This window comes from Pleurodeles waltl, chromosome 6 (assembly GCF_031143425.1).
Source record: "Pleurodeles waltl isolate 20211129_DDA chromosome 6, aPleWal1.hap1.20221129, whole genome shotgun sequence".
Classification (NCBI taxonomy): Eukaryota; Metazoa; Chordata; class Amphibia; order Caudata; family Salamandridae; genus Pleurodeles; species Pleurodeles waltl.
This window is the reverse complement of record NC_090445.1, coordinates 1,566,105,078-1,566,121,620: the sequence shown is the minus strand read 5'-3', so window position 1 is coordinate 1,566,121,620 and position 16,543 is coordinate 1,566,105,078. Positions and strand designations below refer to the sequence as shown.

The window sequence follows — 16,543 nt, the reverse complement described above, 5'->3', positions numbered from 1 at the left end:
ATGTAGCTAAACAATTTTAGGGATTTATTATTGATGGACTTTGATCAGGTGGACTTTTTGCCCAGAGTAATAAATTATTGCTCCTCTATTATTTGGAGATGGGTGAGCAAGAATGTATTTCATTGTTTAATGCTATTTAAAGAGGAGAAGACGAGGAAGTGAAATGGATGAATTCTGAGGCCGTCAAAAACATTGTGGGCCTTTTATACATTCATCTAAGTGTGGTGGTGGAAAGACGTTGGTTCCACGTTCTATCAATAAATCTGTTGGTGGTGAGGACAGTAGTTACAAGTTTGTTTCCAGCTTGCACCAAATGTTATGTTAAGTAAATCCCGAGGGTGCCCTTGGTATCTTATGTGGAGAGATGTGTTGAGCTAAACCAGGCCTCGTACAAGTAGAATTCCGACCTCAGAAAGGATTTTGGGGATTTCAGTTATATGGTTCACACATAGAAGTTTGGGAAGGTGTATGTTAGGCTTACAGTGAAACTGACGTCTGTTCAAGTGTCCTCTGTTAGATGTTGGAATGCAGAAATAGTGGCCAACTTTGTGTCGGTTGTGACGGTTTCTGTTGAACCTTGAGATAATTGATAACAAGCTGATCGTTCTTGTAGTGTTGCACTGTTGCTAGTGTGTTTTAGAAAAGGATAGCACTTAGACTCTGATGCTGTTCCTGTGGAAGTTGATGGTAAGCTATCCAGTGCTCCAGTTTTTGTGAAAATGGACCTGTTCATGTGCAGACGAGGTGACAGGTAATGGATGCGATGTGGTATAGAGGAAGGATATATCTGGCAATTGTGCTAGTTCATGTGGTACCTGCTTGACTGCACATCTGGAGACTATTTTGTTGGATAGTCAAATGGATTTTATATGGGTTATCTGTTTGTTGTAGACTTGGGTTACTGTTGTGTTTGATGTGTATCTGCCTCATGTATTCCTTTGGTTGGTTTGCTAGGGAAGCATGTGTGGTACATCTTACATCTGTATTGTGTGGAATACCCTGATATCCTTGCCTTGAGATGAGTGGGGTCTTGGGTCCCATATAAGTCAGTTGGTGATGCGTGTCAATGGAGGACTGATGGTGATTCCTATGTTTTCTTTCTCTACCAACTGAGCACCCTAACGTTCGGAAGTTTGACTCCCATCATTCCAAGACTTGGAATTATTATAGACAGTGAAACAGATTGTCCAACAATATTTGGTTTACACTGCACTGGACAGCTTTCTGAGGAGGTTAGCCTTACTGAAGGAAAGTATTCTCAAGAGGTTATGGATCTAATAAAGTTGTACAGATTAAAATCAACTGTAAAAGGATAGCAACATTTCCTTCTAATTACTTATAACAGGAGAGCTTGGCCGCAGAATGAAATAATGTTGCTTACTTTCAGCAGTACAAAGAGCTATTGGTGTTCTTGAAAGCTTGGCACAGAGGTGGGGTGAAAGTCTCAACTGAATGAGGCTTATACAATGTTAAGTAAGGCACTGATGTACATTGATGGCTCTGCAGAAGAGGACTGTTACTGTTGAGCTGTTTGGTCTAGAATTGCTTTCTTAATCACATTTTGTATGAGGAACTGGCCTATTCTAGTTTTCATTAGGTTTTATTTTGAATATGTCCTATACAGTAACTGGATATTGTTTATTTGCAGCTTTGCAGTGGTCTTCTTTATCATTATTTTGTTTTTTGACATGTAACATCCCATGTTTTCTGACCTGGGGTATTAAGGAACGAGTAGACAATGGACCCCCATTCTCTGGGTCCCTTGTATGATATGAGAAATTTCTCACCTTCTATCAACAATCTTATTGAAGAATCATTGATTCCCGGATGTAACACCCAGTGCTAGATTTGGTAGTTGCAGAATCTTCCTGCCTCTCGTAGACCCTAATTGTTTTCTTCCCTTTTTAAAAAAAAGTTTTTAAAAGGCTGAATTTGTCCTAGGGAAAACATATCCGCTATCACCTGCCAGTCACCATCCCTCAAGTTGGAGGAATTATTATGTTCCCTTCCTGGTGTGAAGTAGGGGTTTGTTGAAGATAAGGATGTGATATAATTTTTTGTGGCTAGTGTGTCTCATATTTATAACATAGTGTATGTGAGATGATTGCAGCACACATTTTGAGGCCTAAGGTTTCTCAGGCGCCATATCTAGCCCCAGAGGGACATGCTGTTTCATGTGGTCCCAATGTTTATCTGAGCCTCTCCTTGACATTCCACTAGTTTCTGTAGTTGGGCCACCCTAGGGTATGTTAGGACACATGGAAATCAAAGTCCTACTCTACTTCACAGGGCCATAAAAGCTTTTTCTTGAGGCTCAATGATTTTTCCCCTGCCACACTAATTTTAGCAGGGCTGCTTGCATGTCCCTGAACATCCCTTTTCCTTTCGGGAGACAGGAGCGCATGAAAGGTATACTGGAGTCTTATGGCAGTTCAACACATCCAGAAAACGTTGAGGTTCTGCCATCTCTGCGTGTACTACAGATCTCATTCTATCAGCCTGATAGTGAAGAGGTCAAATTTGCTCCCAGGTATCTGATCTTATCTGATGCTCCTTCAAATGATACTTTTTGCAGTATCTCCTGCACATCCCCATCCTCTGATCCCATGGGCAGTATTTTTTGGTTTTGTTGTCATTGATTTTTATATACAGACACCTGACCATACTTATATAATATGCCCTGAAAAATGTGTCCGAGAGTCTGCATGGTAGAAGTACATTGTCATCAAAGAGATATATTATGTGTTCCACCACTCAGATGTGAATACCTGATATGGCTTGTTCACAGTGAACCTTCCACTTCCAGTGTCTCGTTCACCATCGATTATAGCAGAGGTGACATTAGGCAACCCTGCTTTGTGCTTCAAGGTAAGTCTAAGAGGTCAGGCCTCGTTCTGTCCGTCATTATCTGAACAAACTGCTCTCCCAATCCAATCTCATCATCTCTGCCTTCAGAAACATCCAGTCCATGCTATTGAAAGGGTTTTCTGCATATAGAGCCACTAACATGGCTCTCAATTTCTTTTTTGTTTTTTCCTTTGACTTTTCAACCAAGGGGCTATTCTACAGCTATTGTCAAAGGTCTCCCTTCCATGGTTAAAAACCAGAATGAACTTTAAGTATCAGATTTGGGAGTAGCAATGTCAAATGCATCAATTGCAAGCACCTTCGTATAAATTTTGACATCCAAATTGAGGAGTGTTATCAGCCTATATGCTGTACAGTCGGTTTGATCTTAACCTTCCTTGCGTATAGCCGTATAATGGCTTCTTCAATAGAGGGGTTGAATCTGTCTTTGTCCCTAAAAGAGTTGTTTTGTTATGTCCCAAAAAGTATTTATAAACGTTCAGCAACTAGAAGTTATGGCACTGAAAGGCACACCTTAATTGCGAATAATATTTTAATGCATGAGCCCCTCAATAATCATCCACCACTGGATTATTGCAACTGCTCTTGCAATCCCAATTCTTTTTTTATTCTACTTTTCCAGACATTTTAAGCTTTGCAGACCATCGACTGTCACCTATCCGAGCTCGAACCATGAAGGATTTTGAAAATGTAAGTTAAAAATGTATTACTAATAAATTCATTTTATTGTGCAATGTAGCTTTGGGTTTCATAAAGTACTTTGATGATTTGTGAAGATGTGTCTTGGATATATTCACTGTTGATGGTGGCATTTTACATCATTTACATGTAGTTATTTTTGGAGTTATTTCTAACCTTTCTCATTTCCCCCAGAACTTGTTTTCATAAGAAACACATTGCGTGGGGCCAAAACCGATCTTTTCTCTGTTACTAATAGTCAAACAAGGCCACTTTGTAACTGTAGCACACTTGTTTTTTTTTTTTAAATGTCTTATTTTGTGGCTAGTGTGGATGCTCGCCTATTTCCATGATAGCAGAGGATGTAATATTGTTGGCTAGTACTAAAAATATTGACTCTGTTCAAAAAGTATTGCCCAGTATTGTTTAATCACAAAAATGGGAATAAATGCATCAAAGGCAAACATTGTGGTAAAGGTGCTCATTTTTTAATGAGACACATTTATGAAATATGTCCGTGGGGTATTCCAAAGCTAGTACTTGCCACAGATTTGCAAATATCATGAAAGAGTATGAGAAAGAAACATTGAGGTCTCATGGAGGGGCTTGTACACCCTATTGCAAAGCAAATGTGATAACTATTTTGTGCAAAACTTTAACAACTTTGTTATACTTTGCCCAGATTAGACCTAGTTTAAAGCATGCTTGACACAAGGAACATGATCATGATACGGATATAATCAGTATGGGAGTCAGACATATTGTTTTCTGACACACTTAAACAACACAAATGTCTATTTGTTTTGGTAAAAAGCCCAGAAATATGGATAGTAGACTTTTGATTACACTCCACTAGAAGCACAGGTTTTTTTTACCTAGTAATATGAAATCTAGTATACAGTAGTATTGTGTAACTATGAATACATTTTAGTTTATTTACAAAATATAGTTAATTAAAATCATCACAAAAAAAAATACTGAGGAATCACTGATTTTTCAGCTAGAACTGGCTCAAAGCACACTAGAAAAATGCAAGAATCTCAGGCCACTCAGACAGTCTGCTCAAGAAGGGCATAAGATTTAGGTGGGAATTCCCATGAGGAGTGGCATTTGAACTTGGTGCTAGCATGCACAACTACACGATGTCCAGGAGGGATTCAAAGTGCTGGGGCTCACTGAAGACCAAAATGGCAGTCAAGATGGAAATAGTGCGGAAGGTGGACAGACTCACCAAACAAAGTCCAGGAGGAAAGACAAACTCTAATTGACTAGTGGTAATCTAAATCTGTGAGGCCCGGTGAACAACCAGTAAGACTAAACACGTGTAATGCTTTTGAGTGACACGGGGTGAAATTAAGTAGCAGACAGTAGTTTACCAGTCTAACAGAGGCTGATAACCTCAAAACATTAGGGAAAACAAGAGAATAGATATGTTTTGTTTGTTTTTGATTGCAGTTGAAGTTAAGAGTTTTGTGTAGTCCATCACTCCATGCAGCAAACTATCTTTTCCATACACACATGCAGTATTGAGTGTTTTCCAGGGGTACCGTTTTAGTTGTTTTTATACCAATTATACCACTTTAGCACTCTATCAACTTGATTGTGCAAACTGTGTCTCTAAAGAATTTGCCTCAAATTATCCAAAAAGCATTGGAAGCGTGATGTTTAAGAAAGGTGTTAGACTTGGCATCCCTGGTGTGGTCTCCCCTAACCTTTTGCCTCTGTTCCCCAGGTTGTTGTGTGCTGGACTCTGTTTTTGTTACTCTGGGTACTTTACCACTGCTATTCAGTGCTAAAGTGCAAGTACTCCTATGTAAAATGTATGTGTAATTGGCTTTCCATGACTGGCATATTTGATTTACGAGTAAGTCCCTGGTATAGTGCACTAGAGGTGCCCAGGGCCTGTAAAACTAATGCTACTAGTGGGCCTGCAGCACTGGTTGTGCCACCCGTACTAGTAGCCCTGTAAACATGTCTCAGACCTGCCACTGCAGTGTCTATGTGTGCAGTTTTTAAACTGCCAGTTCGACTGGCCAAGTGTACTCACTTGACAGGCCTAAACCTTCCCTTTTCTTATATGTAGGGCACCCCTAAGGTTGGCCCTAGGTAGCCCCATGGGCAGGGTGTAGTGTATGTTTAAGGTAGAACATATACTAATGTGTTTTATATGTCCTGGCAGTGAAATACTTCGAAATTCGGTTTTAACTGTGCAAGGTCCATCGCTCTCATAGTTTAACATGGGGGCTGCCTTTAAATATTCTTAAAGTTCAGATTCCCTTTTGGAGCAGATAGAAATATGGAGTTTAGGGTCTCTGAACTCACAATTTAAAAATATATCTTTTAGTGAAGTTTGTTTTAGATTGTGTGTTTGTGTGCCACTTTTAGAAGGTAGGCATTTTCTTGCTTAAACCATTCTGTGACTCTGCATGTTTGTGGATTCCCTGTCTTGGTCAGATTTTCTATGTTGGGCTGTTTGCACCTCTCCTCTAGACAGTGACAAAAGGGGAGAAGGGGTGTAGCCTGCATATCCTGATGAGCCATCTGGGCTGGGAGGGAAGGAAGGAGTTGTCACTCACACCTAAAGGGCTGTGCCTGCCCTCACACAATGCAGTCTCCTTCCCCCTGGTGTGTTTCTGGGGTTTGGCCTGGGCAAGGCAGGATCTTACAAACCATAGAGACATGCTTTTGAAGTTTGCCTACTAAAAAAGGCAGAAAGGGGTATAATTAGTGGACCACAAACCCCTGGAAATTAGATCACTTCTGGAATCAAGAGAAACCTCCGCCAAGGAGAAGAGCTGAAGAGCTGTGGAAAAGTGCTTCCCTTACCTGTGACTGTGCTTTGTTGGGCTATCCTGCAGTTACTGCTTCTGCCTATGAAAGGGGAAAAAGACTGGACTTTGTTGTGCTTCCTTGCCTGAGAAGAATCTCCAAGGGCTTGAACTGAGCTTGCCTCCTGTTGTTGAAGTATCAGGGCCATCAGTCTTCTCCTGCTAGCACCTGGACTCTCTGCAGAGACTCCTGCCCTGCTAAGTGGTGCCCTATCCAGTCCCTGGGCCCTTGAAAGATGAATATGGCAGCTAAGAACTGAAAATCCATGCACAGAACGCTGTGCTGGGAAATTTACGACACACCTTCCACGACGCGGCTGATAATCGATGCTCCACCGGTTTCGCAGCTGAAATCAATGCTCCATCTGCATCGCGGCTGGGAGATCGATTTATTGCGGCTGGAGGAACGACGCGCAACACCCACTTACGGAGGCCGATAACAACGCAAACCCCACACATCGTGGGTTGCTGATACCGTGCAACCGGATTTTCCACACATTGTCCCTGGGCGTCAAAGTCATCCTTGCGCGGATCCGAGGTGTACCGCCCAGAAATCGACGCATTGCTGTCTTGCGAGGGAGAAAAATGACACATCGCCGACCCGGCCGGAGAAGGAAACAACACCTTTTTGATTTAGATAAATACTACCTATTTTTCTAAACTGGTGTGGTGTCCATTTTGTAGTATTTTCACTGTGTTACTGTGTGTGTTAGTGCAAATTCTTTACACATTGCTTCTGAAGTTAAGCCTGCTTGCTCGTGCCAAGCTACGAAGGTGGTGAGTGGGGTTAACTGAGTGTGATTCTTCTTTACCCTGACTAGAGTGAGGGTCCTTGCTTGGACAGGGGTTGACCTGACCACCAACCAAGACCCCATTTCTAACAAAAGGGGAAAGTCTCCCTCTGCTCACCAGAGCTTTACCCATGCTTTTTAAGTGCCGGGTGCTAAAGAGGCCGTGATAGGTAACAATAACTCATTGTGCTCAAATCGGTCCGCTACTTACAGAATTCTGTTGCTTACTGCGGCACCGTTTTGATGTACCGATCCATCTCAGTGACGTTTAAAGCACGTATTTGAAAAGGTGCTTGTCTTATAAGTCTAAAATGTCAAAATACTGTTATTAGATAACTGTCTAAATGCCAGGGAGCCAATAAATGGGCTTTCCGTAGTGTCATGACTTACTTGAAAGTCTGTGGCTCTCTTTCTCTTACCCAGGCTTCCTAATGTGCAGTTTCCCTGTGTCTGACTACTACTGGTCGAAAACTAACATGGAGAGACAGATGCCTTTGCGTGAGGAATGTGGCTTAAATAAACGCTAGCTTGTGATGTGGAAAACGGCAGCCACCTTTAATTACTGCCATTTAAAGCCAATTAATGTGTAAGTGTTTACTGGGGGTAAGACCACCTCGCCTTTCAAAGGGGAGCTTGTACTGAGAATTCGTGCCAAAAACGTACTTGTAGCCCCTAATCGGATATTCAACCCTAACTTCCGGTTCACTGCCTGCATATTATATTCACATTATACTGTTAAAACCAAATTAATATTTTTTGAAAAGTACCTCACTATCTATGACCCATGGTTCTTTTTACTTTCAATCTACGGTCAGTTACATAATAAGTCTAATCAAATGTATATGTCTATCCCTCTCAAATTCTGTAGGGTAAAATGCTTAATATGGATGAAGGCAATTAACTTTCATTCATAGAGGACCTGCCTCCAGTATATATATGATGTATTCAGTCAGGGCCCACATCTTGTTTCAATCCTTTATGCCCCGTGTAGCTGTCCCATATCTCGCGATCAGCCTCGCCTCTGTTCTATTTAAAATGGTATCAAGGGAGGTGCCTCTTCTTTCACCTGACACCACAAACAAGACAGACCATTAAATATCAGCTTCTGTGTGTTTTGTTTTAGTAAAATGTTCCACTAGTGGTGCCCCTGGTACAGCACATCTCATGCGTCATCGATGTTGTTGAATTTTGGTCTTAATGATTTGAGTAGTTTGTCCAATATATGTTTGATCACGTGCACTGATAAAGCATTTCTAATATTCCAGTTGGAAATGTTTTCTTGCTGATGTATTTTACCCTTAATAGTAATGGTTTTCGTGTTGTTCGTAAATTGGCACACTGTGCAGTTGTTATATTTAAAATGACCTTTAACTGGTACTATCCCCATCATCTCTCTGAGATCGGCCTGTTTGTTTGTCTGTTTGTCTGACGCCTCGCTCTAACCAGATATTTTTGTATATTTTTCCCTTTCTTAAAGGAAAATAGAGGTTTTGGAAAATCCATTGACTCCAGAATTCTCCAGTTCTTTTGTATAATATTCCTAACCTTATTAGCTTTGGGGTTGTACGTGAGCACGCATGTCAGCAGGCTCAATCCTGCTGAGTTTTAGGTGTTAGCAAAGACCTTCTTGGTATGAACCAGGCTCTCTTAGAGGCAGATTTGACCAATTTTATTTTTGGGTAACCTCTATTTGTAAGTTTCTTTCTCAAGATTGCCAGCATTGTCAAAGTAATCTTCTTTATTAAAAAATTTCTCCTAATTCGGAGAAATTGTCCATATTGAAGATTCTCCTTAAGAGACCGTGGATGCGTCCGCTTGAGAAGTGTAAATGTGTAAAAGTAGGTTTAGTGTATAAGCTTACTTAAATTTGTCCATTTTTATGTACCAGCCACATATCAAGAACATTTATCCTAGAATTAATTTTTGACATAGTGAATTTCAGGTCCAGTGTATGTATGTTCAGCCATTCTAGAAAATACATCACGGTTTGTTCTTCTACCTCCCATACCATCAATACGTCACCAATGTAGCATAACCTACGTTTTATAAATATTTCATATGGGTTCTGTTTAGTATATAACCACTTTTTTTTCCAAAGCACGCCATTACAAAGTTTGTCGCCTCTGGTGTGAAGCTGCATCCCATCGCTACTTCCTTGACCTGTAAAAACAGCTTGCCTTTAAATTTTAAAAAATGTTGTCGAGACATAAGGAGCTTGCATCCACTATAAAATCTGTTGGAACTTTGTGGGGGTGCTGTCTAGTTGTGATGCTATTAATTGTGTTTGACCAATGACTTTGTGTCTCACCACTGCGCATATTAGGTGCTCAATGTTCACCAGTAGCACATTATTCAGGTTAGCTGCCTATTGGCTTTAACATGGCATTAGCCATTACATTCTATATTCAGTTTAGCTGCCTATTGGCTTTGATGTGGCATTAGACATTACATTTGGTATTTAGGTTAGCTGCCTATTGGCTTTAACGTGGAGTTAGACATTGCAGTTGAGAAATTACAGATGAGCTGTGTTTTTCCAAGCTGTGTTTTTCCACATGATAGATCAAGCTGTGTTTTTTTTTGTTTGTTTGTTTTTTTAGAGATGGGGAGCGACCCATTAGGCAAGGGTTGCTCCCCTGGGGGACAAATTGTATTTAGACCATTTCTGCCCCCCTTGGGGGGCAGATCGGCCGATGTTAGGTCAATCCGCCCCCAAGGGGGCAGAAACCACTAGGCACCGGGGATTTTTTTTTTTTGCCAATGTCACGCAAGGGGAGCGACCCCGTAGGCAAGGGTCGCTCACGGGGGAGTGATTGGGGGGCCAAAATTATTTTAGGCCATTTCTGCCCCCCCCCGGGGTCGGCTGAGCTAGAGCCCAAAATCCACAGGTAGGCACTTTGCAAAAAACATTTTTATCGGAAGACTTGGGGGAACGCTGGGTGGAAGGAACTTTGTGGCTCCTCTCAGATTCCAGAACTTTCTGTCACCGAAATGTGAGGAAAACGTGTTTTTTTAGCCAAATTTTGAGGTTTGCAAAGGATTCTGGGTAACGGAACCTGGTCAGAGCCCCACAAGTCACCCCATCTTGGATTCCCCTAGGTCTCTAGTTTTAAAAAATGCACAGGTTTGGTAGGTTTTCCTAGGTGCCGGCTGAGCTAGAGGCCAAAATCTACAGGTAGGCACTTTGCAAAAAACACCTCTGTTTTCTGTCAAAAATTTTGATGTGTCCACGTTGTGTTTTGGGGAATTTCCTATCGCGGGCGCTAGGCCTACCCACACAAGTGAGGTATCATTTCTATCAGGAGACTTGGGGGAACATAGAATAGCAAAACAAGTGTTATTGCCCCTTGTCTTTCTCTACATTTTTTCCTTCCAAATATAAGAGAGTGTGTAAAAAAAGACGTCTATTTGAGAAATGCCCTGTAATTCACATGCTAGTATGGTCACCCCGGAATTCAGAGATGTGCAAATAACCACTGCTCCTCAACACCTTATCTTGTGCCCATTTTGGAAATACAAAGGTTTTCTTGATAGCTATTTTTCACTCTTAATATTTCAGCAAATGAATTGCTGTATACCCGGTATAGAATGAAAACCCACTGCAGGGTGCAGCTCATTTATTGGCTCTGGGTACCTAGGGTTTTTGATGAACCTATAAGCCCTATATATCCCCGCAACCAGAAGAGTCCAGCAGACGTAACGGTATATTGCTTTCAAAAATCTGACATTGCAGGAAAAAGTTACAGAGTAAAACGTAGAGAATAATTACTGTTTTTTTTCACCTCAATTTAAATAGTTTTCTTTTTCAGTTGTTATTTTCTGTAGGAAACCCTTGTAGGATCTACATAAATTACCCCCTGCTGAATTCAGAACTTTGTCTACTTTTCAGAAATGTTTAGGTTTCTGGGATCCAGCATTGGTTTCACGCCCATTTCTGTCACTGACTGGAAGGAGGCTGAAAGCACAAAAAATCGTAAAAATGGGCTATGTCCCAGTAAAATTTGTGTTGAAAATTGGGTTTTCTGTTTCAAGTCTGCCTGTTCCTGAAAGCTGTGAAGCTGGTGATTTTAGCACCGCAAACCCTTTGTTGATGCCATTTTCAGGGAAAAAAACACAAGCCTTCTTCTGCAGCCACTTTTTCCAATTTTTTTGAAAAAAACGAAATTTTCACTGTATTTTGGCTAATTTCTTGGCCTCCTTCAGGGGAACCCACAAAGTATGGGTACCTCTAGAATCCCTAGGATGTTGGAAAAAAAGGACGCAAATTTGGCTTGGCTAGCTTATGTGGACAAAAAGTTATGAGGGCCTAAGTGCGAACTGCCCCAAATAGCCAAAATGGTGGCTCTGGACAACAGAGTTAGTTAGAAACTATCTGGACTTCAGACAGGAACGGGCGTCAGTTGCCTGTCCCAGTTTGGGTAGAAAATCTCTTTCTTTCAGTTGAACCGGAGTCATCAATTCGAAGCTGCAAAAAGACGAAGCTGAGTTATAGGTCCTACAGCCCTACCATACGGTGATGCAATTTTGACTTATATGCTTTGCTTTGAAGTTATGCTATAATATAATCACATGTATTTGCTGTGTACATTGCAACTGAGAAGTACTTTGATATATTTTGCTTTCATTGCTGCGACTACTTTTGAACGTGTGCTTCCAATCTACTAATTTCGTCTTTCAGGAACCTCATGGTGAAGTAATAATAACAATAAATGTCTTCTTTAAACTCGGAAGTGCATTCCAGAGAGGTTCTGTAAGCTGGTCATAATATAGGAGAAGGAAAGCAGAACTCTGGTGTATAGAGCATTTTTCAAAACTTGTAGGGCTTCATGTTGTGGGATTTTAGTATGTAGTGCCGCAATATCTAACGTCACCAGAATTTGTTTGTTTACATCAAATGGAAGTCCTTCTACTTTATTTAGAACATCCATCAGGTCCCTGAGGTATGCTTGGGTCTTGGCTGCGAAAGGTTGAGAAAGATGTCCACATATTGGGCTAAACGCTCCAGGATCTAACCACAAGCTGAAATGATCTGCCTTCCGGGCGGGGGACGTTATTGGGCTATTTATTTATTTTGGGTAGGACATATATCGCTGGTGTCCTGCATTCCTCTCTGTTCAAAAATGTAAATTCCTTTTTGCAAATACGTCCTTCGTTTAGGACTTTTAAAGTAAGTTCTTTAATCTTCGCTGCTATAGCTCTTGCAGGGTTTTCAGATATTAGGCGGTAATGGTCAGAGTTGTTTTACTGTCATAGATCACTGTGCCATACAACTATGCCTCCCCTTATCGGCAGGTTTAACTACTATAGATGTATTGTTGGCTAAACTCTGCAGGGCAAACCAGTTCTTCCTTGCTACAGTTATGTTTGAAAAACATCTTACTATTTAGTTGATCTACTTCTACTTCTTTGATCACCATGTCTTGAAATACTAGGACTTCTGAAGGTAAACTACTGTTTTCGCTGGACTTACCCCCAATAAGCACTTACACATTAATGGGCTTTCACTGGCAGTATTTAAAAATGACTTCCATTTTTCACCTCACAAGCTAGTGTTTAAGCCACACCCCTCACGCGAAGGCGTCTGTCTCCCCGTATTAGTTTTCAGCCAGTATTAGTCAGACACCGGGAAACTGCACTTTGGGAAGCCGTGGCGAGAGAAAGACAGAGCCACAGACTTATAAGTAAGTTATGATACTACGGAAAGCCCATTTTTTGTCTCCCTCAAGTTTAGACGGTTATCTAAAAATAGTATTTTGGTGTTTTAGACATATAGGCAACTGAGTGGGAGTGAGCAGTTTTTCAAATACGTGCTTTAAACAGCGTTCAGGTGGGTCAGTACATCAAAACGGAGCCACAGTATTAACGTAATTCTGTAACTATGCTGCCCGATTTAAGCACAGTAAGCTATTGTTACCTGTCATGGCCTCTTTAGTCCCCGGCACGTAGAGAGCATTACAGAACACTCTGGTGCGTGGAGGGCGACTTTCCCTTTTCTTAAACATCACGCTCCCAATGCTTTTTGGATAATTTGAGGCAAGTTCTTTAGAGGCACGGTTTGCACAAGCAAGTTGGCAGAGCACAAAAGTGTTACTAAATGTTTGGCATGAGCACGACTTAAATGATACACTCTGTAAACACTTTGAATACTGCATGTGTGTGCCATTACATGGAAAGGCTAGTTTGCCGCATGGATTGATGGACCACGCAAAAGATGAAGGTGAAGGATTGGTTTCAATTTCCATTATTGGACTTGGCTCTGCATGTGCAATTTGAATAATTAAACAGGATTGTCTTTTTGTTTAGAGCTTTTGTTTTAGAGAGGCGGGTAGTGAGAGTATGTAATTATTTACTGTTATAGGGATACCTTGGGATCTTCCGTTGTCCTGAAGAGGCCTAAAAGTAAATTAAGGCCGGAGCGCGTCGAATTGAGATCTGGAGTAGTCTATCAAATTTTAAACAACTGAAATAATAATTAGACACACATGAAAAGAATAGAGGGCAAGATTAGTCCTCCCTTGGGTGACATTAGAAGGACTACCTCCTGTTATGGACTGTATAAGACAAGGGTACAACAGACATATTTTATGAAAAAAAAATAGGAAGATTTAAAACTAAATGATGTACCAGTAGCAAAAGTTGAAAACTGGTTTTCTTTTGTTTATGAGAAAAAATGTGTGTTAATTGGGAGAGATGTTGTTAATTGTATAGATGTTTTGTACAGTTTCATATGTCTTCTAGGTATTAGTAGTATGGGTAAAGATCATTTAGCTTGTTCCTGAATTGTTAAATAAACTTGAGAATCAATTCTCTTGATAGTGATTCATTTGAGGTTTTTACTTATCATAGTAATTTAGGTCAATATTTCCCGACTTAACTCTTTTTCTTTGAGGTTAATGTTCCATATCAAACTTCGCCACAGCAACTCCCACTGGTTACAAGATGAAACACCAGGACCGCACCAACAAGCATGGAGGCGGCATTGCCATCATACAGAAGGAGTTGATCTCCTGCACATTCACCGACAACCAGACTACCTCAATTAAAGAACACATGAACTTCCAGCTCCACACCGACATTAACACCACCATCAAAGGCACCATTGCCTACAGACCACCAGGACCATGGATTCATCACTCCTCTCGCCATAGAATCTGAACACTACATCTTCCTGGGAGACCTCAACTTCCACCTAGGCGACCCCACCAACACCAACTCCACCAACCTCCTGAAAAGACTGGGCAACATCGGCCTTAAGCAGCTAGTCACCAACCCCAGGCACTTTGCAGGACACACGCTGGACCCCATTTTGGCATCTAGCAACAGAATTAGGTACACCCACACCTCGGACCACTCCATCGTATACTTCACCATGACCGGACACACCAGTGCCCTTCCCCAACCTCCACTGCACCCTTACGCAGCTGTACCAAGGTCTCGCAGCAACAATGGACCGATGCCCTTGGCGCTAGTCAGCCCATCTACAGCCCGAACCTGGACCGTGCAGTACAGAACTTCAACAACTGGATCTCCAATGCCACCGACCAAGTCACTCTCACCAAACCAGCTAAAGCTCGCAGGCCAGCCAAGCAAGCCATTTGGTACACCCCAAAACCCAGCAAGACCAAACACAGATGAGAGAAGATGGCGCACCAGCAAGAATGCAGTCGACACAGCCACTTACAAATCAGCCCTCAACAACCACCACTGACAGATCAGAGCAGCAAAGAGGGAAGCCTTGCCCTTCTAGATACTAGCACCAACCGAACCAAGGAGCTCTTCATCTTTGTCAGAGCGTTCACCTGCCCCGCAGCCACTGAAAATGCAATACCCGCATCACAGAAGCTCTGCAGTACCCTTGTCGATGACCATTTCCACAACAAAATAGCAACTATCTACAAGAACTTCAATCCCCAACCATCCAACACCCCCAACCTCCAATCAATTACCACAACTGACCACCTGGTTAAGGCCTGGAAACAACCCAGCAACACAGACACAACAGCCCTTATGACCTCCGTCCACTTCGGAGCACCCATCAACCCCCCTCACCCTCCAACCCCCTCTCTGCTCCCATCAACTCTTCAACCTCGGAAAGGACGAGATCAGCCAGCAACTCACCACCACCATCATTAATGCTTCACTTACCACAGCCATCTTTCTCGACTCCTGCGAACGCGCCAAAGTCAGAACCCTTCCTCAAGAAACCCTTGTCAGACCCCAACGAACTACAAAACTACAGACCCATCTGGATGCCCCCTTTCCCTGCCAAAGTCCTGGAGAAGGCTGACAGCTCCCAATTCACTGAACACCTGGAGAGAAACAACCTACTAGACTCGTCCCAGTCAAGTTTCAGAACCACCACTGCTCTGATTGCTGCCTCAGACGACATCTGCACCATACTCAACAAAGGAGAATCCTTCGCCCTCATCCTGCTTGACCTATCTCTCGCCTTCGACTCGGTTTCCCACGCACACTCATCCACTGCCTGCGCCACGCGCTCAGATGGATGGCATCTTTCCTCAGAGGGCGTACCTAGAAAATCCGCCTCTCCCCTTCACATCGCAAGCCAAGCATAATATTGTGATGCTCTGCTTTATACTAAGAGGAAACTATGCCAAATAATGCAGCACTCTTGGTCTGAGTAATGCATTTATTAAGGCACTTCCTAGATATCAAATAAAAGCCCACAAATATATGAACATAAGCATGCAACTCAAATGCAGTGAAACATGTGCATATGCCGTAATACTCACAGCGGTTAAACAATGACAGGCAAGAAATGTGCAATATATCAACAGTAAGTATATGCAGTGAATATATATATGTGTGTGTATGTATGTGTGTGTGTATATATATATATATATATATATATATATATATATATATATATATATATATATATATATATGAATTGAAATAAATCACCATAGGGTGTTGAATCCATCATCCTTGCCAGCACTAAGCCGAGGAACCCTGAACGGCTGAAGCAGAAAATCCCTGAATGGGATTTTCCTGAGCAGTGTATCCACACTCAGTGGAGCTACTCTGTCTCAGCGCTAAGTTTTGCTCGCCCTTTATACCTTAAACTAACTCGAGGAAGATTCTAGTAACCCTCCTCCCTTCATTTATGAAATCGGCACACTGGCAGTAGTACTCTCTGTGTTTAAAACACCCAAAAGAATTTGCCAGGCCCCAGTGCGCATTTCTGAGACAGCTGTACCTTTCCCTGATGAAAACATTCTCATTCTTGTACACTCTTATCGTAACCCCATCACCCATAATATGTTCTAGCACGGTATGACCCGGCTCTGGTGAGAAGAGCGAAAACGTGTTCAGTGTGGAAAACCAGCTTGGTGTGGAAAAACCCTGCGCCGCCACTGT

General features: G+C 41.9%; 1 protein-coding gene across 1 annotated transcript in view; it reads left to right on the top strand.

Moving 5' to 3' along the window:
• Positions 1-16,543, top strand: part of CDK5RAP2 (CDK5 regulatory subunit associated protein 2) — a 687,227-nt gene that overhangs the window by 22,060 nt on the left and 648,624 nt on the right. The window contains exon 3 of the mRNA XM_069241280.1: positions 3,491-3,558. Coding sequence (XP_069097381.1) covers positions 3,491-3,558 — 68 coding nt within the window. The remainder of the gene's footprint in view (positions 1-3,490; positions 3,559-16,543) is intronic.